Here is a 27,086-nt window from a genome sequence, read left to right on the forward strand (position 1 = left end):
AGAGTACTACATTGAACATTAGCAGATTATAATTATTTAATTAAATGATGATTAAAACCATTTCCATTTGTTAAATAATAAAAAAAAAAAACACTTTAAAGATGTCTGAGTGGGGAAGGGCATTTTTATGTGTGTATGTGACACAAATTTAACTTTGTTTAACAACAATAATTTGTAATTATTTTTATTATGTTGGAATAAAAGTATTTAGAATAAGTATTGCTCAACCACTGAACAGCACTTAAAGTCATTGTCATTTGATTATGTCATACACCTGCAATATTCATGCAAATGTTGTATGTTACAGTACAGGTGGGTGTTTGTTTTTCAGGACTTACCTTGGCTAAATGTGTCGATGGAGTTGTTTCCTTGCCCCATGTTAATGATATAACCATGTTGGGGCTGGGTGGTGATGTGGAACACCAGGAAGGCCGGGTTGCTGTCTCTGTCCTCTGCCCTCAGCACTTTGGAGCTGATGGGGAAGCCCAGGTGACCTGTAGCCAAGATCTTCAACGTGGGGGCACCTTTATTCACCACAATCTGGGGGATGCCATTGTCGATTGACACAATGGTGATCTTCATGGTTTGAGGGCGTCGAGTCTCAAACACGGTGTCGGGGAAAACATAGAAGTCAGTGTGTGTGCCGTCAGTGACAGTAAAAGAGAAAGAGTCTTTTGAGGATTCGGTTCCGTCGTGTTTGTAGCTGATGAGGTTCTCATTGAGGTCTTGTTTGGTGAAGCTGGTGATGGGTGTGGTCCAGTTGTAGAGGAGTTTACCATGAACAGGCAGCTGGGTAATGGTGAATTTCAGCAGCGCCTCAGCCGTGTCCTGGTCCTCAGCAGTGAGCTCAAATGGTGTAATCAGCTTAATCTGCCCTTCAACGACAACTAAACTATTTACAGTAACAACAGGTTTCTTATTATCAACATCCACAATAGAGACTCTGAATGTTCTGAAAATAGGATTGTAGCCGTCAGTGACTTCGAACTCAAAACTGTCCATTTTCACCTCGTCGTCTGAGGTGTGGATGTAGTAAATCTTACTGCCAGCCAGCTGGAGTTGAGTAAAAGACACGATGGGAATCCCAGGAGTATCTGTACACTCCAAGTGGCCTCTGACAGGAGCCCGTGTGACAGTGAAAACTAAGTTCTCGTCAGGGCTGTTGAGGTCAGTGGTGCTGAGAAGATCTGTGGTCAAAGTCACTCTGCCACCTTCTTTCAGAGACACACCTTTACTGACCACATCAGGGAACACTGTGTCAATGCTGCCAATAGTGATGTAAAAATAACGATCAATTAATGGGTTCGTGCCGTCTGTGACGTCGAATTTGATCAAGTCTCGGATGCCTTCCTGACCATTGTGTGTGTAAAGTATAAGGCCTGCATCCACTTCGGCTTGTGTGAAATTCATTCCCAGTGTGATGTTCTCCAAAGACCCGGATGGGAGTTTTCTCTGCAGGAGACCCTGGCCAGGCCCAAACCGGATGATATATGTGAGTGAACTGTCATCTGAGTCTAGATCGGTTGCTTTGAGCGCTTTGTTGTTGATCTCTTTAGTTTCGCCGATTTCCACCTCCAGACCATCGTTGATCAGCATTCTGGGGGTCTCGTCATCAACAGCAACGATCAAAACCATGGCTGTTTTTTGCACAGAGTACTTTCCATCAGTCAGAGTGACATCAAAGCTGTCCTCTGTTGTCTCTGAGTCATCGTGCTCATAAATAATACTTGATGCCTCCCTAATCTGCTCTAATGTGAAATTAGTCACTAAAACTGAGCCTGTGGGTAGCTGGTTTAAAATGGCACCATGTTTGGGAGGTTTGGAAATGATGAACATCAGCTCTTCAGGTGGAATATCAACATCGGCCCCGTTCAGAATCGGAGTGTCAATGACGATGTTCATCCCCTCCATCACAACTATCTCCCTCAAATAAATCTCTGGCTTTTCATCATTTGCTGGGATGATAACAATTGGGAAGAAATTGTTCTCTGAGAAATTGATGCCATCAGAACATCTAAATGTGAACCTGTCCTCCACTGGCTCTACCCCTTTGTGAATGCTCTGTACATAGTAGATATTCCCCTCCCTGATGTCTCTGATGGTAAAAGCACTGATAGCTGTTCCTGATCTGGACTTTTCTGAGCCAGGGGCAGGTGATATATTTTCTACATAGCCAGCAGTGGGCTGGACAATGATTGTGCAAAGGATATCATCCGTTGGAGTATCATTATCATCAGCGTTCAAGTGCTGAGGACCGATGCTGTATTTCTCTCCTTCAATGACACTGAATTGAATCCCGACTCCAACCTCAGGGGCCTGGCTGTCAACAGGAAGGATAGTGACTCGAACGTGCACTCCGTTGACCTTATTGCCACCGACAGTCCAATCATCCGACATGTCTGTGAGCGTCAAATTGAATCCATCCTGCTGAGCAGTGAGACCTATTTCACCACCGGTGTGTGCATACACAACCACACCATTAATAATATCAGCCTGTGTAAACCTAGTGGCAGGCACTCCTTTAACCAATATTTCACCCATAGTTGGAGGATCTTCCACAATAAAGGTCAGCTGGAGGTCATCTGTGTCATCATCGTGGCCTTGAATGACATTAGTTGTTATTTCTGTGGCTCCGTTTTCCAGCACATCCATAAGAGAGCCGACTGTTCCTGCAGGAAGGCTGACGGTTGGAGTTTCATCATCGACAGGCTTTACATTAACTTTGACCGTCACGGTTACGACATGAATCCCATCACTGACATCCAGCTGAAATTCATCACTTAATGTCTCTTCCCCGCCATGAATGTATGATATCTTCCCTTCAGCGATATCCTCAAGTCTGAAAACCCCTTTTTTCTCCAGGTCAGTGAATAGAACTTGAACTTGGCCATGTTTAGGGGGCTGGCTTAGAGTAAAGGTAATCTGTTTACTCTCTGTGTCAAGGTCTGTGGCGTCTAGTTCAGAAATACTGATGATGTGCATGCCGCGTTCAAACACAGTAAAGCCAGTGTTTGTAATCTGAGGGGGTTTGTTGTTGACGGGCTGGAGGTAGATAGTGAAAGCCCCTTCTACACTGTTCCCAGCCGCGTCTTCAACAGTGTAACGAAACTGCACGATGTGGGCTGTGATTCCAAGCTCAACATCCGGGGGGCCGTAGGAGATCTTATGATGGTTAATTTGAGCTTGTGTGAACTCAGTGACTTCTGTGTCTGGGCTGTCTGTCAGAACTAAAGAACCGAACACAACTGGGTTATTTTCATCTGTATCTGTTGGAGGCTGGATAACTGTGTACTTGAGGTCACGGTCCTCAGAGTCCAAATCAGTGTAGCGCAGAACTTCTTTAGAGAATTGAGTGAGCTTGTACTCCTGAACGGTCATCTGAAGGGTTGTGCCAGGGAACAGCTCAGGGGGCACATCATCTATGGGTAAAACACGAATTACAAATACATTCTCTCCTGACTGATTAGGGGGGTCATTGTCATCCTGAACTGTGAACACAAACTGATCCATTATGGTATCTGTGTTGTGAGGGCCGGTGTGCTTGTAAAACAACTTCCCGTCAGTGATATCTTTCTGAAGCCACTCTGTCACCTCCTTCTCATACACTTCATCCTCAGCGTTGAACTTCCAAGAGGAGGGGTCCTCTGGAGCATCTGACTGCCTTAGGAGCACTGTGCCAATGGGGGAAAAGGGAGGGACAATGGTGAATTTAATAGTTGAGTCCTCAGAGTCAATATCAGCGGCGCTGAGCATGAGAGGAGATATAGGCATCATTTGGTTTTTGAAGAGCACCAAGCCAGTGTTGGCATTTATAATCGGTGGCTCATCATCAGTGGGAACTATTGTAATGGGAAAAAGGAATTCTACTTCATTTATTCCATCCGACATCTTGAAGACAATGTTGTCGCTGTATGTGTCACTGCCATCATGCTGGTACACAACAACCCCCGTTGTAAGGTCAGCAGGTGTGAAGAATTTCCTGTGCGAGCCCAGCACCATGAGGCTCCCGTGGCGCAGCCCATCAACTACTGTAACGGTGACGGCGTCCAGGTTGTCTTCGTCGCTGATCTCCAAGTTGTGGACACTGAAGAGAGGCCGAGACTGCCCCTCGTAGAGAAGCTGACCTGTGTTACGTGTCACCACAGGGGCCATAGAATTCATCGGCTTCACAACTATCATAAAAGCAAAGGGGTCTGAGACGGCCCCGTCTGTGTCCACCACCTCAAACTCAAGCTGGAAAATTCTCTCAGTGTCTGAGTCCATGGAGGGGGGCTTGTAAGCTATTTTCAAATCACGTAGGTCTCTCTGGTAGAAAGACGTGATGGGGAGATTTCTGTCATCAGTGCTGACTATGTAGCCTTCTTCGTAAGATAAGGGAGAGGTGATGTTGAAAATAAGCTCATCTGGATCTGACTCTGCATCCTCAGCAGCCAGCATATCAGGGGTGAGGGCAGTCATGACAAACTGGCTGATCTCCATCATCATCATGGACACAAAGCTGGGTTTGGGAGGAGTGTTTTCTTCTCCCTCTTTGATACGAATCATAAGATGGAAATACTCCTGTTTCACTAGATTTCCTTCCTTATCGTGCAGCTCAACAACCATGGGAACATAGTCCCTGTTGGGAGACTTGCGTTCAAACGTGTGCTCATAGCGGATGTCAGCTTGTGTGAATTCATCACAGTCCATCATTTTAGAAAGTTTCCCTCCATCAATGAGTCTTCCATACCTAGGCAACGCGCTGCCGCTAGACAGGGATGTCACCTCGCATTTATGAGAGTCTCTGTCATAAGTAAACTCTAAGATCTTCTTATCTATTGGGTTACTGATCCCTTTCAGATTATCGACCGTGAGAGGCATGTTTTTGGTGAGTAACTCTAGCTGCGTAAAAACTACTTCAACCTCCATCATAAACGGGATAATAACGGTTTCGGTTTGCGCGTCATACCTGAGCTGCAGCCTCACTCTGTCTTTAGCCGGACTTCTCGACCCGTAGTGAGAGTAGGTCACATCATTGGGACCGAAATCACACGGAAACTTTTTGGGAGAGAGATGGCCCGGTCTCTGTGAGAGCGGGTCATTATCCAGAACGGTGATGCTGCACCGGTCTCCCGGCTGCGTCTGAATCACCAAATCATTGATGGGATCGATGAAGACAGATCTCCCGAAAGGCACACGTATTCCGTTGTTGGCCACCAAGATTGCATCTTCTGACAGTTCAGATCTCAGTGCGTAAAATAATCCAGTGCTATCAGGCTGCGCGAAAACAATACCTGTTACTGAAAAGCACAGAAGAAGTCTGTAGAACATCTTGGCAACGGATGTGATCCAAACCAAACAGTCACCCTGCCAAGGTGATGTTGAAAAAAGCTCCGGTCTTTTTGACTCGAAGACGTAAAAATCCCCAAAGTGTTGGGAGTACGCTGGATGTCTACACGGTGGCTCCCACGCATCTATCAGTCCGGACCCACGACATACTCAGCGAGACTAGCGCGCATGAGTTTTAACTTCAGACACTCGAGAGTCTGCGTAAAAGCGCTACCGCCCATCTCTGCACATATTGGAGGGCTCAGAGGGCTTGTTACCTCAGCGTTACCGCCAATGGGCAGTTCAGCTGACAATCACAGGGAGGTGGAGACTGGAAGATGTGCTGAATTACACAGATGCGTTTCATTACGTTTTGTGCAAATGCTGAGTTTCTTGTGTCTTTGTAAAATATGACAACGGATCGTCAAGATCGTACTGCCCTGAAGAAAATATCCTGTTCAATTATTGCTCACGAGCGCTCTGTATTACGCAGATCATATAATCGTGTCATCTGTGGACACGCAGACACTGATGAAATGGTAAGAAATGTTAAAATTATAACCCAGAGGGCAGCAGAGATTGTAAATATTTTCCATGCTATGTCTGCAAGAGAAAGTTCAATAACTGCACCAACTGTGTTATATTACTGCTTTGATGATAACCTACAAAAGGACTGCAAAAATAATACTAATAATAAAACAGTTCTTAAAATGCTGATTTTTAATGAATGGAACCGTTTCTTGCACATTAATACAGATCATTTATGCACTAAAAGCGTAATCTGTCCCAGTGTTCATTTAGAATTTTTACAATTAGGCCGATTCTTTTTTAAACCTTCAGAAAATAAAGTTCAGGGGCACCCTGGTGAAGCATCAAGACACACGTTGCTTGACTGCAAAGAACCTGGTTCCAGTATGATCATGGATCAGTGTTTAATGTCTCTCTCGGTGTCTCCCTCTTTCCAAATATTTCTTGTCTCTACTCTCAGGCTGTCCAGTCCCCCCCCCCACAAAAAAAGAAATGCTCATTAGTACATATTCAATGACTACAGATGATTTTGCACATTGTAACATTCCTGGAATTCTTGACAATCTTGACTGCAACAAAAATGCATAGAACTTACTGATTATTTTGACTATAGTACTGTCAAAACCATGAGTGCAAATAAGTCAAATGCAGGGATGAATTATATTTAGGCCACAGATAAAATATGAATGAGAGGTGATACTGTTGAGATGATCTTCGGGCTCTGGGCTGTATTCCTTGAAAAAAAAAAAGGGACACAGTCGTTAGTGTGCTTGTTGATGGCTTATTAAATGTTCCTCCTCATTTGTTCCACACTTACTGCAGAAATTTTAAGTTTGAATAAATTGATAGATGTAAAAGGCTGGCTCATTTAGTTCCTATTCATGTATGCATTCATCCATTTATTCATCTTTTTGTTTATTTTGTGGTGAATAAGCAATTGAGTGAGAGCCTCTCAAACACTCTGACCTTCCCTCGAGCAGGAAAAAGATGCTGTAGAAACCTCACATTGTCCACTAGACTGGAGAATACATAAAATAAAATAAATAATCCTGTCCTTGTCAGTCTAAATCAGTAAATTATAATGTAAGAACAAAATCCAGTCTAAAATATAGCTATAAGCAGCAGTACTGGGACATGAAATATACATTCAGCTGTCAGGGACCAAAAATGTGGCAAATTGTTTTTTAAGAATAAAAATCTATCATACTAGACCTTGGTGGTCCTGGGGGGAAAGTTGTGCAGCAAGTTGGAATATCTGTCAAGGCTAAGTCATGAGAAAATAAACCTTCTTCTCTCCCTGTGTTCTGCAAACAGACTTTTTGATGCGATCTGTTCTCTGCCATTTAAACAGTTCTACTGAATATTTTTTTATTCAGTATTTGTGGAGAGAGATTTGCAATGACTTCTGCAGCTGTTATGGTTAGATAAAAAGTATGGCTGCCATTAATCAAATAGATGTCAGTCAGAAGTTTCTGCAAACATTTTGTACAATTACTGGGAAACACAAAATATTTTTTATATTTCAAATTCATCAGAGAGGGGCAGAGCATCAGCACTGTAACAACTCATACCAATGCCATTATGAGACATATTCATACAAACGTGAATATTGTAAATATTCCAAAATGTTCTTATAGCCTTGAGGCTTTAAAATGCTCACACATAAGGCTAGACGTTCTGTTCTTGACTCACCACCAACCACATTTAAAATGCCAGGTGATTAGAGGGCTTCTAGTGCCTTGTTATTTCAAAGTACATGGCACCCCTGTCTTTTCCAGCTGTCATACCCTTTATAGGTGCTGGAACATTCTTGTGACTACATGAGAGCAAGCATTCACATACATGGATCTGTACTGTGAGACATGATTATATTTAGACAGATTATACTGAATGTGAAAGTCTGATGGGAGACAGAGGCAGCGATGAGGAACAAAGGAGGGATTTAAAGATCATTATTAAGTCAACAAAATTAGAGACTTGTGAACATTTTCACCTGGACCTTTAAGCCACAGTGTTTGTTTCCCACACAATAATTTTCCACAGGAGAACATATAAATGATGATGGCATGATGAGCATCTTTTTACCCATTATTTTGACTGCCTGGATGTCTGTTTCTCGAACGTTTGTTCAGTTCCCATCTGACTAATTAGCAGCAAAACTTGAGCTCATGCCTGCAGCCCATAACCCACCAAGCGCACCAACATTTTTGGAATGTCCAGCTGCAGATTTATGACATATTCATACAGTGCGGGATATGGGGCTCCTTCTACACAGCAGCTGCTGCGCTGTGATAAGGCCACACATGGAGATTCTGGGGTTTGAGCCTATAAGGGATGGTGAAAGATTCAAAACTGTCAGGTAATGAGACAGTCTGAAGGTTAGGCACCCATCAGATTGCTGCATTTGCATAACATCTTGGCTCACATGCCATAAAATCACTGCCTGATTAACATAAAAGATAGACATTTTGTGATGAGCTGGACCCACACTTGCTATTAAAAACTAAATGAATATTCACCAGTGTAGTACAAATTGATATTGAGCAGCTGGAGCACAACAGAGCAGATTAGTCTGAATCAATTTTACATATTTGTGTCAGTGTTATAGTTAATATGAAAATGGCTTAAGATTATTGTTGTTTGCTCCGTGAACGTGTGATGCAGGCAGGATAATGCTCGGTCACATGGTTTCGTCTGGTTAACAGGAAGAGTAACTGTCAAAAAGTCAACAAATAATCCATAAAGAATGATCAACAAATACGGATTCTCACTGCAAGGCTGGGCTCCCCTGAAAACGTGACTGCGCTGCACTGAGAAAATCTGTCTGTAGACACATGCCACCCACACACCTTTGTCCCACCAGAATCAGGAAGTAGGAGTTTTTAATCTGTGAGGCTGTGGCAAAGCTGAGTGTGAAAGTCAAAGTATAGTGAGGGTATTTCTGAGACATTTTCTGTCCTAAACGAGGTTTTAGTCTCTATTTTTCATCATCCAAAGAGAAGCTCCATGTTTTGCATCTTGAGGGGGGTCAGTTGCTCTGAGGGGGGACAACACTCCCGGTCACATTTTTTAGATCCATGACTCATAACCCTAATGAATGATTTGATGTACATGATGTACACTGAATACATTTAAGGCACAAATGGAGGAATTTCCTACATGTATTTTTTTTACAGATCATTATTAGGTTACTGGAACAGAATATTGGCATTTTTTACTACTTGATGTATAAAATTTTTGTTTTAACATGATGATTTTACAAAAATTTAATTAAACAAGATGCAATGATATACTACTGAACAGTAACAGTAGTAACAGTTTTGAGCAGTTATCCTATGTCCTATTGGACAAGCTACAACACTGACATGTCATGCTCAACATGATGAGCCAGTATAGTCCTATGACTCTGAAATAAGTATGTCTTTTCTTTCGATCGTAAAGCACATAAAACTGAATGTTCACTGGAGTTGAAATTTGGAATGCAGGACTTGTATTTGTGGTCATCATACATTGTGCTCTCAGCGAAGGACCTGAATACCAGCATGCAGAAAAGCCAGAACCACTTCCTCCTGCATTCCCATCACACAGCTGTTACTATCGCGCTTTCAACACTCAACATCAATGAAAGGAGCTTTCCTGCTGTCACTCTCCGTTCTGTCCTCACTATCTTCATAACTGCACAGAACCTGTTGCTTCTTGAGGAAGCACGGACATAAAGGCCATAGCTCGACATGCAAAACCACTGATTTTACCTCAGTGCAGAACCAACCTGCAATTACTTTATGTCTGGGTCAGCTAACAGTGTAATGGGAAACCCCCACAACCCCCCATGCGCACACACAAACACACACAAGGACATACAAACCATACAATTCACATCTGGTCCTTCTTTGTTCCCATATTACAGTCGTGAAAAAGTAGGCATTCAGAGGACGAACCAGGAACACTTTTCTCCAAACAGGCATCTCAGCACCGCCGCTGCTCTGTAATCATCAGGACAATGACTGTGTGAGTTTACACAAAGTGCCATTCTGGTAAACGTTTACTGTCTGGTGAAACTGCCAGTTTGTTCCTGTGCCTTACTCATTTACATTACAGATGACAATGTTCCTGTAGGCTTTGGCCTTTCAGTTAGAGGAAGAAGGTTATTATTATGAATTAGAGGGCAATTGAGTAAATAACTGTTCTATCTGTAAATCTGTTTCTAGATTAATTGTTCTGGAAATTGTGAGAAAATTCAGACTGTCAATGAACCACTTTGGCCTATTATAATCCATTTCTTTCATGACTAGCAGCTGCTGTGATTTTCTCTGACAATTAGGGAATTAATGACTTGTTTACAGCTTGCATGTGAAACCTTTTACCAGCTGGTTGGCTTTGTGACATGGTCCTTACTGAGCGTACTCGCTGTATTTCATGTGATTTCACAGATGTGATGAGTCTAATAAGGGACAAGACTGCCACACTCCATCAGACATCAGACAAAGCCCTCAGCCCTGCAGGCAGTGTCAGCAGTTGTCAGCTCTTGTGGCTTGTTGGAGGTGAACATTTGTCACAATACCTTTACAGAATGTTTTGGTTACTATGAGTTGTGAGAGAGAAGAGAAGAGAAGAGAAAAGAAAGATTTTTAAACCAATTAAACTTTCTGTGCTTCTTATTTTTTCAATACCTTCACTTCTCTATTTTTACACAAAGCTTTTGGAGTGTAATAATGATAAGAATAGAAGGACTATAGAGAAGAACATATTAAGTGATTACTTAGATAAAGCTTGGCCTGATCTTGCAGATTAACTGCTTTCTTACAGTGTAACTGCAGGATTTCGGTAGTGTGAGAAAAACAGAAGAAAAAACACCACCGTTGACTGAGCAAGCAATCGTGTAAATGCAGCCATATTTCATCTTAATTGCTCAGATAAAAGAAATTGTTATTGTTTTTAATAGACTACTGCTCTCTGGTGGTGAAGAGTGGCAGCAGCATTTCCAGGAATCAGCTCATAAGTGCTAAAGTTTATCAGGTGCTGTGACACGTCACGTTGCACGGTCAGCTAAATGTGAATCATGTAGGGATGCATTAAGCATCAGAAATTTAACAAAAGAATCTCTGCTCATCACTGTATTACAGTGATTTATTTCCAGTGATCATGAACTTGTTGTGCATTTACTGTAGAACTTCTCCGTGCGGTGCTAAATTGCTTGCAGAGACTGTGTGAAAGCGGCTCTGTTCAAGGCAGATGCAAAAGAAAGGGGAGAGAGAGAGAGTCTTGGTGCGAAATTAAGTTTCAGCTGCCACTTAACTTTCTGTTACTACAAAGAGTGCAGCTGGTTTGAAGGTTAACAACCCTCTGTATGACACCTTTTCCCTTTACTCCTGCTCTGTTCTTTTCACTGTTCAAATGAGCTGTTCCATGTTAACTAAGACCAGCTGCAAACACACACACACACACACACACACACATTAGTTCATCACCAGTGCACCAGTTTTACAGTCTCTTGTAAAGGTCAAGTTACAAAAATGCTAAATCCTACATCTCCTATATTCAGATGAGTAATTTCTTCCATTGGATCCTCACATCCTCCGAAATACACATTTTATTTCTTGTTTAGTGATGCAGACTTTCGGTTGGAAAATTCAAATAATTTATAGCATTTGATAAAGTTCATCTTCTAGGAATACTTTGGAAAAGACGCCTTGGTTTCAACTGGAGGAGTACATATTCAGTCCTTGGATAAATTCCCAACAACACATTTTGAATCTCTCCCAAGATACACTATGTAGACAAAAGTATTGGGGAACCTGACCATAACACTAACAGTGACTTTAATCACATCACATTGTAAATACACAGACAGCTTTGCAGCTATAACAACTTCTGCTCTTCTGTGATGACTTTTCACAAGATTTTGCAGCATTTCTGTGGGATTTTGCCCATTCATGCAGTAGAGCACTGCATCTGGGTACTTTTGAAACTGTAAGTTACACAAGATAGCGTTTAGATTCAGGTCTGATTTCCTGACTCTGGTGACAATAATAATAATAATCGCAGTACTCACAGTAGCTGTTGTTGTAGTATCGCTAGTAAAAAAGTAATAGTAATAGTAAGGAAGTGGTGTTAACATCGGTTGTTCTCTGTAAAGCTGTACAGACAGAAGCTCTTTAATTTTTGTGCTAACTTTAGCCTGCTAACGATAAAGTCTATGACAATCCATACAGCAGTTGTTGAGATGTTTCAATTTAACCACAAATGTCAGCCTGATGGTGTCACTAGAGAGTAATCATGGAATAATTGAAGTCCTAAGTGTTCATTCTCAGATATGGATGTCTTTAACAAATTTCATGGCCATCGACTCAGCTGTGGTCAAGACAAAATGTTAACCTCGTGGCTGTGCTAGAAGAAAGTCAGGAGATCACCAGAGTTAGAAAGACTCATCGTTTGAGGACCATTAAAGTCCACTCACTTCAACAGCCGTGGTATCTCAGCAAAAACAGAACAACAAGACAGAGATAGAAAGTAGTTGTTCAGCTCTACAGCATGCAGTCTGGGTGCACACACAGCAGGCCATCGCTGAGGAAAAATGAGCCGCTTTTGGAAAAGTAGACTGGCTAAGACTTTGCTCTCTCCGATTGGACCAAGCTGCATGGATTCAGCACAAACAAGCTAAACTCAGCCTGTGGCTGTCCTTAAAATACACTCTCCAAGTGGCTTATTAATACTCCCACAAGCCCTTTAAAAACATTAGTACAGAAAGTCGATGAAGAGAGAGAAGAAATACAAAGAAAGAGGGGATTATAAAAGATTAGCTCTAGGACTGCCTCAACAGATTTAGGAGAGCACTTAACTCAAAGGAGAAAAACTGTTTGGAGAGACAACTTTCAAATGCTTTGAAAACTTTTGCAGTTTAAAAAAACATACAGATCGTGCAAAATCACAGCACACTCTTGTCGTTGAATGTAACCCACAGCACATCTGATACATTGGCACTTTAGTTGAATGTAATCTAGACTTTTGTAGTGGATCATATATATCCATCTAATATGAAGAATGCAGTACACGCCTAACTTACTGCTGTATACAGATTCATAATCTCAGCTAAACTGAGATTGTCCTATTCAGCTTGTCAGGGCAGAGGTATACAGGCCTATATATAGTACACAACTGGAAGAGAAGGCTACAGAAGTGTGATAGTTTGTCAGTATCTGCAGTAAATGTGGAGAGGTCGGTGCTTTGGAATCAAGATGTTTGTAGCCAAGGCTAACAGTCCCATCACAGAATGAAGGCCTGTACTATGACAAAGACTAGAAGAGGCTCTCCAGATGCTAACAGGATTGATTCATTCAATATCTAGAGACCTAAATGGAAAAGAGAGAAAGAGAGAGGTGGTAAGTAGCAGAAGATATTTTCATGCAATCATCAAACATGATGGCTTGATGAGTCCTATTTTCTTTAAGTAAACGGGTCACTTTGTCTCTGAACAGCATTTGTGGGGTGTGTGTGTGTGTTTAAAGATGTATTATAAATGTTAAAAATCTTTCTTAAAAATATTTTTGTTAGGATATCAAAATCAACTCACTCAGTGAAGTGAGTTAGCTGTCACAGCAAAAAAATAAAATAAAATAACAAATATGTGAATAAACAATTATAAATTATCTTTAAGTTCAAAAGAGAAAGAAAAAGAGAAATAGTGAGCATTTATATAAGAATGTGATGATAATGAAAAAAATGTGGTTCTGGGTGTATTTCATTATTTGAAAGAGTAACCATGCTTTAAAGCCTTCTAATCTACGTCTTTTTACTCTGAAGCATATCAGTTGCTCACATCTTTAACAATAATTAATCTACAACCGCTAAGATTAATTAGTCACCATTCTGCCAAGGAATGCAAGAAGATGAGTCAGAGTGGTCCAACAACATATGTGCTCATCCGTGAGGTTTTCCTCCAGCTGCCATTCTAATTTTAAGACAGAAGGGGGCAGGATTAAATCAGTCACATAATTTAATAATTTTAATGTGGAGCCTCACATGGCTTTTTTGTGCATTTGTCATCTTACCTGAGGTGTGATACCACCCAGCTGTGTGCATGTGGTGATTGAGGTTCCAGCTCATCACCACTGGCACACACACACACACACACACACACCTGTTTAAAGGCTACACATGTGCTGCACAGGTTTGAGTGACAGACGTGTGAGAATGAAGTGAAAATTAGCTTGATGGGCTGACAAAGGGGGGCAGTTTCCATTCCCTGGATCCCCATTTCTTTATCTGGCTCACTGACCTGTGGCGCTGGTCTTATCTACGTTGCGTCTGAGGAGAACCAGCAGATCTCATTTTAGATTGCCTGACTTAAATGGAAGGCCAAAGACCACGCTCGACATGTCATTTATAAAGCAGCGGGGGCACAAAGAAGATGGAGGAGTCTATGAGAAAACCCATTTTATAACAAGTGGACCTTGATTCCTCTGTCTGTTCCTCTCTCTCTCTCACACACACACCCAGCTTCATGCACAGCAGCTGCGATCAGTCAATATTACGCTGCCATTCTTGCGGCAGCAGCATCTTCTGCCATCTTCGAGTTCTTCTCTTTACTAAAAAGTTCTACTGTGACAGCATAACAGTGGATTAATAAATGAATTGTAATGTTTCTTATATGTCATTAATAACAAGTTATTTTACTTGCTTTTCACATCAGAACTAGTGCTGAGATGTCAAATGAATCAAGTAGAACAAGGCCACAAACTGAGCAGGTGTTTCAACAGGTGACCTACACTGCAATACCTTACCAGCAGTGGTATGTTGTTTCTGGAGTTCATGTATCTGTTTGAACTTTACTGGTGCCTCATGATGTAGACAAACAGGAAGGAAGGAAGGAAAGTGACATATCTTGTCATTGGAGGGAACTCACTCCAATGAAATTTGTTCTCTGCATTTAACCCACCCAAGTGACATGCACACACACACAGCAAACCCAGGGCAGTGGGCGACCGCGTGCAGCGCCCGGGGAGCAGTGGGGGGTTAGGTACCTTGCTCAAGGGTACCTCAGCCATGGACACCGGGACGGGGAATCGAACCAGCGATCCACCGGTTACGGGTCCGACACCCTAACCGCTGATCCACGACTGCCCCAAAAAGAGCAAGCCCCTTTTTCGGCTCCCAGTGCTAAAAATCCATTTAATATGCTGTCCCCTTATAGAGGACGTATCAGATATTAAACTGATAAGAACAGATACTACACTTGATCTTAGCCAAAAGGCCGAGAAGCGAAGCAAACACAGAAGGGGCGACAGCACTGGAAGGACAGACACGTCCATGCTCAGTTGAAAGCAACCAACTGACCTTCTACTAAAACATCTTTTATCCTCCATTCCTAATCACAAACCTTGAATCAGCCAACAGCTCCACACACACACACGCTCATTCCCTTCTCACTTTAATTTTTTTTTTCTTTTAATTAAAGGACTCCCACTGCTGATGCAGGCGCTCAGCCACACCGTAACGTGATGTCCGCATGCAGTTGCATGTGCCACAGCAGAGCCAACGGACTGCAGTTTGTATCATCTGTATCTCAGAGGCTGCCTCAGAAGATGTGCCCTGGAAGCCTTGATGAACTTGCTGAAGCCTGGAATGGTGCTGCTGCTACCGATACAGCGGTGGATCAGAAGAAATTCTCCTCTCGTGCCAGTTCCAGTCAGAACTTCATCCAGGTGTGGATGCAGCTGTGCAGCAGCTTGGCTCAGGACTGACAGCTCAACCTGAAATGTGATTATGAAGCATCTTTCTACCTCGTTGCTCATGAAGATTAAACTGTGGCACTCGTTATGTCTAAGTGTGAAATTTTAATTTCACGCCTGTAAGAGTGCAAAATCAGAGGATGTGATGAAATGAGCTGATTTCCTACTCTTTAATGAATCCATGTTATCTTTTTTTGCTTCTATTTAGTCGACACATAAAATTTCAAAAATTTATGTTTGCCAGAAATAACTTTCACCACTTTAAGGGGAAAAAAAGAAGGAGGAGGATGTTAAACATTTTTATCCAGGCACACATGATGCTTGTGAATATTATTTTGCAAAGAGCTGCAGGAACTTCCTGCAGTAATAGTTTTTTAGGCCAACACTGCAAGACTGCTACATCATCTGCTTCCATTCTGTTGTCTTTTCCTACTTCTGAAGTAAATTTCTGGTGAATGTGCCCAGCAGTGACTTTGATTAAAATAAATGAGAAAATCCATTTGTGATAGCCACCCCCTCATCTGAGTCTGCATCCTGGCGGTGGCGTGACACAATTGCGTGATTTCTCTTGTGCATTACAGAATGCATGCTCCATTATTCGCTTGGGCCTGTTTTTCTTTACAAAGTATGCATTTTGGGTTTCTCAAGGGTGGAGAAAGAGAACCAATTTGTAAACAAATGATTCAGACCTTCTCAGTTGATAATGATTTATGCAGAGAGGAACGCAAACTGCTTTCCCTCGTTAATCAGTCAGGGAAACAATAAAACATGTTTAAGAAGTCGAAACTACTCGATAAGAATCTGGAAACTTAGTATGAAGGTATATTATCTATCTATTCTACAGATTTCTCAAACTGCCAGCAGATCCTGGCAAAAGAAAAAAAACTCAAACAAAAGAACAAAAGACTGCACTCAAACACATTTATTTTCCACACGGGAAACAGTGTTTGTTGTTACCTCCGCCACAGCGACATATTCAGGGGGGCTCTGCATTTTAATCTAAGATTTATGGATGGCTGCCATATTCTCTCACCACCTGCTCCTCTGCTCCCAATTAAGCTAGTGGTTCATAAAGTTTTTATTACTTAGTGTAATGTTTTTATACTAATTGTGTGAAGATGGGGCATAATAAGTGGTTTGAAATTTAGAGGGTGAGTGCAGATGGATGTTAAAATGTAACAGATGACAGAGGGCAGCAAAGATCCACATCCCTGCTCAGTTTGACAGATGAACAATCACATTTCCTTATGTGTAAACATGATTGTCATAGAAGTTATATGGAACGAGCTGGTCCATGACACAATTCATTACAGATCCATGATACAAGTTTATTTACCTTGTGCTGAAGAAATACCTCTCTGATAGACAATACCTGCATATCCACAGCCACTTTATATAACATCAATGGTCCACAAAAGCAGGTTGAACATTTATTTTTCTAAAAAAAAAAAAAAAAATTATGTTCACAATGCTAAAAAAAAAAAATCCCAAATAAACATTGCAAAATAGGCATGTAATGTTAGTCGTGCTGATAGTTTATTGTCATTTACAAAGATACGAAAGCCACAAATGTTGACTCTGTTGTCTGTTAAACTTAGTTGAAATATTCCCCAGGTTGCAGCTGCTGCGTTTGTGCCCATTAATTACTCAGTACCTCTGGGTACTCTTGATGTCGCTCCAATCATCTTACAGAAGGGAGAAAATAAACAACTTGACTGAGTATGAAGAAAAAGCAGGGAGCATGCAAGTGTGTGTGCATGCCATCATCAAGTTTAAATATACATATTCTCATGTGAGTCATTGTCAGTTGTGGGCCAGAAAATAAATATGACACACGCCACGGTGTTTCCTGGGTATCATGTATTATACGCTTCTGCCGGGTGAGTCATTTTGCCGTGGACGAGGAAAAGCAGCATCAGTCTCCTTGTCCTCCCACTCTGTCTCTGGGAATGATGCGAAGCTCTGAGCCGTGTTTTAGAAACACGTTCCCTGTAACACAACACAGAGCGTCGTGTGAAAGATTACAGTTTAGAATCTGGTTTGTTTAATGAGGGGTTTCATGTCCTATAAAGCAGGTGTCAACTAACAAGATGAAACTCGGACTTTCTTTTCAAAAGACACAATTTCTATTCAGTTTCTGTTCATTTAATTAAAATTCAGAGATTTGTTTAGAAAGTTGCACACAAGTTGAGTAGTGACAGATACTTGGATTAATTGTGAAGATTTCACAATAAAGTCAGAGAGATGACTAAACTGAGGGTTAAAATAACTTCCCTCTGCAGTGGCGTCCCATTCAGAAATCTGGTAGATTTTAGTGGGCATACGCAGTGAGTTCATTTCAATAATTTATAGCGCTGCATTATGGAACCACAGAGAACAAATCCATTCATTAATTTGCTCATTAAGAAGCAATCATGCTGAGATCCTGTATAACCATAGCCATGAATAACTCGCTCTCATCTCGTCATGTAAAGGCACTGTTGATATGCTGCGGGAAAAGGGCCGTGTTGGCTGTCTAAAGACGTGTGAAGAACAGGAGATTGTAAAATTGCATTGGATCAATTTCCACCGTGTACTCAATACTGTGAACATGAGGAAAAGTGGTTCCAGTGGGTGAAAAAAGGCAGTCTGACAGGGGTGTCTGAACTGAGGCTATTCTTGGCAGCACACTGTACAAATGTTACACACATAAAAAGCTGTTGTCAATGCACACCACGCTTTCCTTTCTTCACAGAAAAGACCCAATCTTGCCTTTGGTCAAAGCAGCATGGTCTTATCCTGGTCTATGCAGAAAATCCAGTCATCCGTTACCAGTCTTTGTTGAGGATGACGACTTACATAAGGAGAGGTGGGCTACACATTAAGTATGAACCTCAGGGAAACACTAAGGGGAGGCTGACGCAGAAAAAGTGATTCACCTGGGCTCAGCAATAACGTGGGAATCTGAACTCAAGTGAATCCTGACCGAATAGCTTGGTGTATGCAATTCGCCTCCAGTCAGAAGTTATCTTTTAATTTAACATAAATTCCTTTCGGGGTATTGCACCTATATTCATGAATCAGTAAAAGGACATTTCTATGCAAACAAGTACGAAGCCTACGAAGAGATGCAATTTAAGTTTAGGGATACTGATCCGATATGGACTCAAATCGCTACACTGGGTATTGTGGCAACGTGGCCAATATTAGGGGGAATATATTAAATCGCCTTTGAGTATTTTGTAAAATGCTGGGCAGAAAAAAAGATGTAATTTGTGAAAAAAAAAAACAACTTTATGTTTTTGAAATACTTAAAGAAATATATCCTTTGTCAGTATGTCAATATGTCTTTTTATTCTCAAATAAGGTGTGTTTATATCCGAACATTTAACTTATAATTATAAATTATTAGTATTTTAGTTAAATACATTTTCATGACATTACATGCCAGTGTTTTGTATTTTATTTTGATACATGTGGCGAGCAAGTATTTGTAATTTGTAATAAGATCCTTTGACGTATTTGTGACCATCTTTGTTTACATCTACGTGCCTACTTGCAGTAAACGTTCACAAAGAATTTTGATTCCTGTTTATTTTAAAAGTTCCGTTTACCAAGTTACTTATTAATACCCCTGGTGTGAACTGTGATTTAATCTGTCAAGTTGGCTTGCGACACTAAATTGTGATTTAACTACCAAGTTGCTGGTGTACAATTATTATCATATAAGTTATATAAGTATGTTTTTTTTTGTTTTGTTTTTTTTTTTAAACAGAGTGAGGAAAACCAGCCTGATGTCGCCTTACATACAGTAAAATGATCTCACTCGCTCCCCACACAGTGAAACCTTTCAGCTTATTAATTAAACACCTGCACATTATTACATCACCGCTGAGTTTGGGACAGATCTGGTGCAGTTACTCTACGATAAAGACTTTTTTTTCCCTCCTTCCCAGGACAGCATCATGAACCTGCATTTCTAAGTAGAAAGTGCAGAGGCAGAAAAGATGAGAGGCTGGGCGACACGCAGTAGACAAGTCAAAACCCTCTCAGTGTTTCCGCTACGTGACAGCGAGCACATGATATCAATGATGCAGAACATCTTGTTGTTTCCTCTGTATTGATCATACATTTCTCTCCTTTACAACCTCCATCAGTGGTGCCTGCTTGACATCACAATGCCAGTTAAACTGGACTGTTCGAACCTGAGTTAACACTGATTAGATTAGCTGGAACTGCTTGATTCCCGATCGATTTGTACAGTACCTGAAGTGAGGCTTTTCATACTAAGCCTTGTATGTCTTTTGTCCCTCTTTGTGGAACCACCCACAGAAGTCACTGCTTCTGGGGGCTTTGACTACTGACACAATGCCACAAAAACTGCCAAAGTGCATTATGAAACATGATTTATTCATGTTATGTATTAATAATGCCTTAGCTTATTAATGCTTTGATGAAAGCCTGCTGACAAGTGGCAAAGTGGTTGAAAGAAAGCCTCAAGGTTGATTATGCTTCCAAGCACCTTAAAATGTTTGAATTAAAGTAAAAACAACATATTACACCATCTAGAGTGGATTTTGTGGAGGTATAAAAATGACTAAAAGAAACAAAAAAGAGCTTTTCATGGATTATCTGAGGCACGGGCTCCAAAACAACATAACAACTCACCTGCTGTCTGGGCAGGATTGATTCCTATTCCGTCTGCAAGGCGAGCATGAAAGAAAAAAAAAAACATCACAATGTAAACAGAAAAGTTTATCATGCAAATGAGCAGCACAAAAATGATCACCAGTTTATTCACAATGATGTAACAATGGACAATAAAAAAATGAAAGGATGCCTGCAGGCAATTCCATCTTGAAAATAACAGCTGAGCCACTAATTCAGCACTGATCGAACTAGATGTCATATCTGACCTTCATGTCATACCTAAATCGGTTTAACATAAATCTCATTTCAGTGATATTTGGCAAAAGTCATACAGTGAGTCCGGTACTTTCCCACAGCAGCCTAAAAAGTTTGTCTTCTCATAACTAAGCGGCAGCATGTGAGAAAATGCATCAGACAAACTGCTTGGGAGCATCCTCTCAATTTTCTAATGCTGTCAGGACAGAGCAGAGGGAAACAAAAACATCATCACTCTTGATGTAGCGCCGCACAGTTTAATGAATGAGTTGACCATTTCCCCACTAATGGGCGCTTACTGTAACCCGAGGTTACAAGTATGCGCCGACCAGTTATTTGTTACATTTTAGAGGCTCAGGTTATTTAAATAATAACAGTAGCAGGTAGATACTCCTTCCTAACAGGCCATTATTTTAAGTTCAAAGAGCCCAAATTTAATTTCAGCCTTGACAGTTCAAATTACAAATGAAATAATCAGGTCAAATAATCACCTTTCATTGATTTATAAAGTAATTACCACCACTGTAGGCAGACTCTAATTAGCACACTTCCTTGTCTCTAATGTGAAAATAAAACTTTGCAGGCCAGCGTGTGTGAGTGAAGTTGAGTGCTATCAGTATTTGTGTAATTCTTGCTGGTATCTGATCAATAAGGTTATAGATTACTTGTTCCCTTTTAAGCAGAATTAGCAAGAGAAGCAGAGTGCTGATTATACTGTAAATTTGCTGCACCCTTTGGAAGTTTAAAGTGAAAGAAACACAGAAAACTTCGTGGAAACCTCTGCAACTGAGCTCGAAATAACGTTGCCAGATATTCCACAAGATGGTTGTGTAATGTTTTGGATGAGATGAGATCTCTTATCCCTGAGATTCCCTACAGGAATCCTATACAGTAGGAAAGACAAGACTATGCAACTAAAATCCTTACTACATTCTTTTTACTTGGATTGGACAGCCACTGTGTGTGTCAGACATGTTATAAATGTTAGGAAAATCACTTAGAGCTTTCAGCTGTAATAGAGTACAAACATGCAAAAAAGGAACATGATAATATTTATATATTTATTTATAATATTTTATCATTGAAATACTTTTCACCCAAACTCACCATTTGTTATTATGGCGCTAGTGGCTGATGGTACTTTGAACTGTAAAAGAAAATGAAGCAGAAAGAAATTACCGCACACAAATCTCCATTAGTGAAATTGAAAATTGAAGCTACCGTTTGGCAATTCAGAAATTACAGCAGCACTTGCAATATTTTCATTAAATAATCAGGGACACGTCGCAACCCAATTCCACTTGGTCTGAAGACACGGTGTGAATAAATCATCAAGAAAGAAAGCATCAGCCACTGAGTCCGCGCACAGAGATTCACTGACTTTGTCGGGTGACAACTTCAAAACAGGAGCTGTAGTTACGAGGCCTTCAGAAACAAACTTGGTGAAACAAGCAAATGCTGTGTAGTGTCTTTTGTGTTCAAACTTTCACACTTGACAAACACTCATGGGTTTGTGTGTTCACACTCGCACAGCTGTATGCACACACACGCACACACAAAGAGTTTAGGAGACAGCCTGAGGGAAAGATAGCCACGCTCGAATTTCTGGAAGAAAATCACTCAGCATGGTGACAATACATGTCCTACTTCAGGGTTCAGCAGAAGAGGATGTGGGCTCGCAGAGATTTGCAGTGAAAGGGTGGAGGGAGCAGCCTGTCACCACGGAGATAAGGTTAGCAAAGAGATGCTCGCCAAATTACTGCCAGGTGGCTCAAGAAAGCACGCATGAAATACGGTTTAGATCAGGAATGAATGATCTTTGTTTCAAGTAGGATAAAATTGGTGGATAAAAGGAGTTCATAGTGGGTTATGGTAAAGCCAAACAACAAAAAAAATTATCTGTTGTGAATTTATTTCTCTCTGTTCAACACATCAGCCACTGTTGTGATAATGAGGCTTAAAATGTACACTTGCTATTTACAGGTAAAAACTGGCACTGGCTAACCATACTAACATTCCTATACTGATTCTGTGTAAAACTGTCTCCTTTTAAACAGAGTTCCACGTTGAACGAATGATAAACATTATCCACCTCTTGGATATCTCTGTTGGCTTGATAGCCGACACTGTACTGCATACAAAGTAAGATGTGGAAATTATTATTAGTATGATGATTTGCACCAGAAGCAAATTAACACCCTATCAACACAATGTAAAAGCAGCAGCCCCTCCATCAGTATGCATCCGCCTCAGTGCTGATGTGTCTTTACGGGCATAAAATGGAAGGAAAGAAAATTAAAGCCCAAAGAGGCTTTGGCTCACAGTTATTTGTGTGTGACACATGAAGCATTACATGGCCTGCATAGATTAAAGTATGAGCATCTCACATCTGTACACAATTACAGCAGCAAGATTTCATTTTAACTTAGTAAAGGGGTCAGGCATAATTACTGTTGCCAGATTTGCATTATTAGTAGTTCTTGTGGGCCATCTTGAGATAAAATTTTTGGGGGGTGATATTGATACTGATATTTGAGAGTTTATTTACTGGCTGACATTTGTTTCTTTCATGGAGACGAAGACGAATGGTATGCAAGATCTCCCAACAAGTTAAAAACTAAACTTATCGGGTTTATCTTTGGGACAAACTGTGCAATAGTGATAGTGTTTGTAAGTGATCTCAAACATATTTACACATCTACCATATATCCATACGCATCTATAGGACTGAAAGTTTAAATGCTACTGGTGCAGTGAGTTCCACATAAAGACTATGGTCATTTTTCCTAAATCTTATTCCCTACTGGTGAATACAAATTTATTGTAGAGCACAAACAGTCAGCTTACCTCCTCAGCTGCAAACTTCAAAACTGCTGTGAATGGTGTACTCTCTGGAACACTTAGTCTGTAACAAAATCGTGCATGAAAAAGAAATTTTAAAACATCACGAAATCCAGCTTTTGCTTTATTTCTTTCTTTTGTTGTTGTTTTTTTTTTAACAGGAACGCCATGTTATTAAATATCTTCTCTCAAAGTATTGACCAAAGTTTTGATCAACAAGTACATTGGCTGCTTTAGAGTTGTAGAACATGTCCCTTACAACTTAACAGCTTCAGAAGTGCAATTCCGTAGCTGAAAATTCATTTCAATTTCCACAGAAAGAACAAAAGGAACATTTCCTTACAGGGCTCAACTGTGTGTGACATTAGGCCTGTCGGAGTCATTTCTGTCAGAGGGTACAAGACCATTTATGGCACACATAATTTAACACGTCTAGCTGAATGCTTCTCCAATGAATCATGCAGTGCAGTTCACCCAAAGGTTATACAAAACAGAAAACAAGGTTAGAGGTGCAATCACCAAGTAAGGTAATACAGAAAGAGATGAGGTGGTGGAAGGCCAAATAAATTGACACAGTCTGGCAGCAAGTCAGTGAGAAGAGCCTTCAGCATTACAACTGAGAGAGGAAGCTTGTGAGATCATAAAGAACACCTTACTATCTAAACTGACAATGAGTGGTGGCTTGTCTGAATGTGACAGTTGAAAAGATGATGAATTGACAGATGGGCTGCTCAAGTTCACTCCTCTGTCAAAATTAATTTCCTATCTTTTTAATCTCTTTTCATGTTAAGATATTAACAGCTGTAGCAAGACCTTATCGGACCTGATTAGAGAATCGGCTCCTTTTTGTGACATCAACATTTGTTTGGGAGCCACTTGCAGTCTGGTGTGCAACTTCCACAAGTGTGACGAAGGTACCAGAGCACATACACTGAGAATAAACATGCCAGTGTAGCAGGAGACATTTTGTCTATGGTAGGTACACTATATAGACAAAAGTATTGGGATGTGGCTGATGTTCAAGGGTTGGGCTCGGCCCCTTACTTCCCTTACTTACTTCCAGTAAAGGGAAATCTTAATGCTTCAGCATACCAAGATATTTTGGACAATGCTGTGCTTTCAACTTTGTGGCCACAGTCTGGGGAAGGTCCTTTTCTATCCCAAAATGACTGTGTCCCAGCACACAAAGCAAAGTCCATAAAGACATGATTGGATGAGTTTGGTGTGGAAGAACTTGACTGGTCTACACAGAGCCCTGACCTCAACCTCATCCAACACCTTTGGGATGAACTGGAACAGAGAGATTGCGAGCCAGGCTGCATGGATGGGCAAAAATTCCCACAGAAACACTCCAAAATCTTGTGAAAAGCCTTCATTGAAGAGCAGAAGCTGTTACAGCTGCAAAGGATGTGATGTCATTAAAATCCCAGTAGGGGTAATGGTCAGGTGTCCAAATATGTCTATAGAGTGTACTTTTTGAATCGAACAATACTTGCATATTCATTTACGTATTTTTAGGCCTTAAAGCATGCCTGTAGCTGTGTGTGTGAAAACAAAGCAGACAGGGATTACGCTGTGTACACAGTGACACACCTAATAAACATCAGCTTTATATGCAAAGAAAGACTCTCCACTAATTTTATTGCTGTCTGCATTTTTACCACCAGTCTAACAGCACCAAATAAATCTCATAGCCATTTACTTTCACCAGACAAAATTAGCTGCTCACAGTCTGACTGGCCATAACCATGAAGTCAGCACTGGGGGGAAACAGAATCTGTCCAGTATCACACTCTAGTCTTCCACTATTTAATACATATGAAATTAATGTAATAGAGAAGCAGTAGTTTTCAGTGTGTTTGACACTGATTGTAACAGCTGTAACAGCTACTGCTGTTGAAGCAGTCGAGCAGAAGGCTTTTATTGGGATACCACCACTTGGATAAACCACACACAGAACCGCAGTAAATCATAACACTAGAACTGCTATTAAGAACAATGGAAATAACTGAGTTTAGTTATGATTATAATTACATTTGCTAATGAATATTTTTGAACAGCGGTGTGTGTGTTTGCCAGTCATAGCAGATTTCTTTACATTTATATATGCTCACCACCAAACCCACATTATAATTACTGCGTTGGTCTGAAAGTGCAACTTTATATTCATCTACACTGACGTTAATTTATAGCTGAAATACGATACCTTACATATACGGCTAACTGTGACTTCTCGGTACTGTTAGCTTGTGTAACTGTCAGTGTTAGTGAATCACAGCTTTACACTAACAGATGTTCTGCCACTGACCACGTTCTATGTAGCTCAAGTTAAACACATCAGAACAAGTTTCCACAACAGCATCACCTACGGAAATCTGCAATTTATATTCCCGCTACTATTTGAAAAAAACAATGACATGTTGTTGAATGTAGCAGTAAAGCTGTGAATGCTGAGCTGTCAGTGTACTCACACTTTGTATGGCAGCCGGGGGTCCGACGTCAGGGTGATTTTGAACGTTACTTTAGACCTAATGGAGTGGACAAAGGCAGCACAAATAGCACCTCGATACTGGCTAATTAATATGGAATATATTCAGGAACAAATTACACAAAAAATGGGTAGAAACTCACATCTTTAAGGCGAGGCGAGTCCTTTGCGATCTGTTTATGCACACCCGGAAGTCCGAAGGACCCATACGTACACGTCATCCATCTAACTCTGTTTTTGATGAAGGTTTACGTATATTTGTTCTTTTCGCTTTTATTATAGCACGATTTCAAAATACTGACTTTTTGCGCTACAAATTGTGTATTATGATAAAAATCAAAGCAATAATTTGTATCAATAATTGACAGGCGTTCACACCAAACAACTAAAATTTGTCGTAAATGACATCAAGAGGCGCACACGTCCAGAAGGCGCGCTGAAATTTTCCACGGTGTGTATTCTTAAGGAGATGGTTAAACGAAACTCCTTCATGAAGCAAATTTAATGTACACTGTCAGACTGAAATGCGAAAATCTGCATACAGAGAGTTGAAATTTGCTGGAGAGAAGCGATGTGAATGTATCATGCATGTTTAATTTTGGAAAAAGTCGTGTAATTGCTGAATGGTAATGTAACTGAATGTGAATATTGATTAAAATGGTGAGAATTAAAGAAACAATAACACGTAAATTCATGTGCTGTTGTGTTAATTGGAAAACTTTTTTAGCCTACTTGGAACATATTTTACATCATCTTTTTTGAGTGAAATCAGTTATTAACTTTTATTACTTTTCACAGTGTTGCATACATATTTGGATATTATTTGTTTTACTGATTCAGTTTTCTGAAAATACAAGTACTATCTGGCAACCAGGGGTCAGTCCTGTTGGAACCCGCAGCCAATGTGGATGTGCCATGACTTTTAGATAATTCTGTCCTTTGCAGCTGCATAACAAAAATGTACATAAACATTCAGAATGTTTGACTGTGTTGTTTGGGTACACGACCAGCAGCCAGTGAGGTAAAACACAGGGTTTTCTATGACTGTTCACACAAAAATCAGTGCTGCAGTATGCAAAATGAAACGGCCGCTGTAAAATTTGTCATGTTTATGTTTACAGGCAGTGTGTGCAACGAGGCAAACATGAATCAAATATGTGAGCCTGGTCAATGCTGAACAATGTGTCAGATTATGTAATTGTGGCTGGATTGTCTGGCCACAGTGGCAACATTTTGCTGGTAGCGTTTCAGAAGCACCATTTCATGAAAGTGTAAAAATCCTGAATGTCAAGGTCAGCCATGCCACGTGC

The 27,086-nt window shown here is 40.7% G+C and overlaps 2 protein-coding genes and 1 pseudogene across 2 annotated transcripts in view; all 3 read right to left on the reverse strand.

Moving 5' to 3' along the window:
• The window catches only part of frem2a (FRAS1 related extracellular matrix 2a), a 54,885-nt gene extending 48,923 nt beyond the window's left edge, over positions 1-5,962 (reverse strand). The window contains exon 1 of the mRNA XM_046411358.1: positions 339-5,962. Within this exon, the coding sequence (XP_046267314.1) occupies positions 339-5,310 (4,972 nt within the window). The 5' untranslated portion in view covers positions 5,311-5,962. The remainder of the gene's footprint in view (positions 1-338) is intronic.
• Positions 5,963-14,918: 8,956 nt separating this feature from the next.
• LOC124071319 lies at positions 14,919-15,097 on the reverse strand (annotated as a pseudogene).
• Positions 15,098-16,470: 1,373 nt separating this feature from the next.
• Positions 16,471-26,009, reverse strand: ufm1 (ubiquitin-fold modifier 1). Its single transcript, XM_046411388.1, has 6 exons — positions 25,920-26,009; positions 25,760-25,816; positions 23,295-23,352; positions 21,555-21,594; positions 20,211-20,243; positions 16,471-17,552 (listed from the first exon to the last, which is right to left on the reverse strand). Exons 1-6 carry the CDS (start codon positions 25,982-25,984, stop codon positions 17,479-17,481), a joined length of 327 nt encoding a protein of 108 aa, XP_046267344.1. The 5' UTR covers positions 25,985-26,009; the 3' UTR covers positions 16,471-17,478.
• Between the last annotated feature and the right edge of the window lie 1,077 nt (positions 26,010-27,086).

This window comes from Scatophagus argus, chromosome 14 (genome assembly GCF_020382885.2).
Source record: "Scatophagus argus isolate fScaArg1 chromosome 14, fScaArg1.pri, whole genome shotgun sequence".
Lineage (NCBI taxonomy): Eukaryota > Metazoa > Chordata > Actinopteri > Scatophagidae > Scatophagus > Scatophagus argus.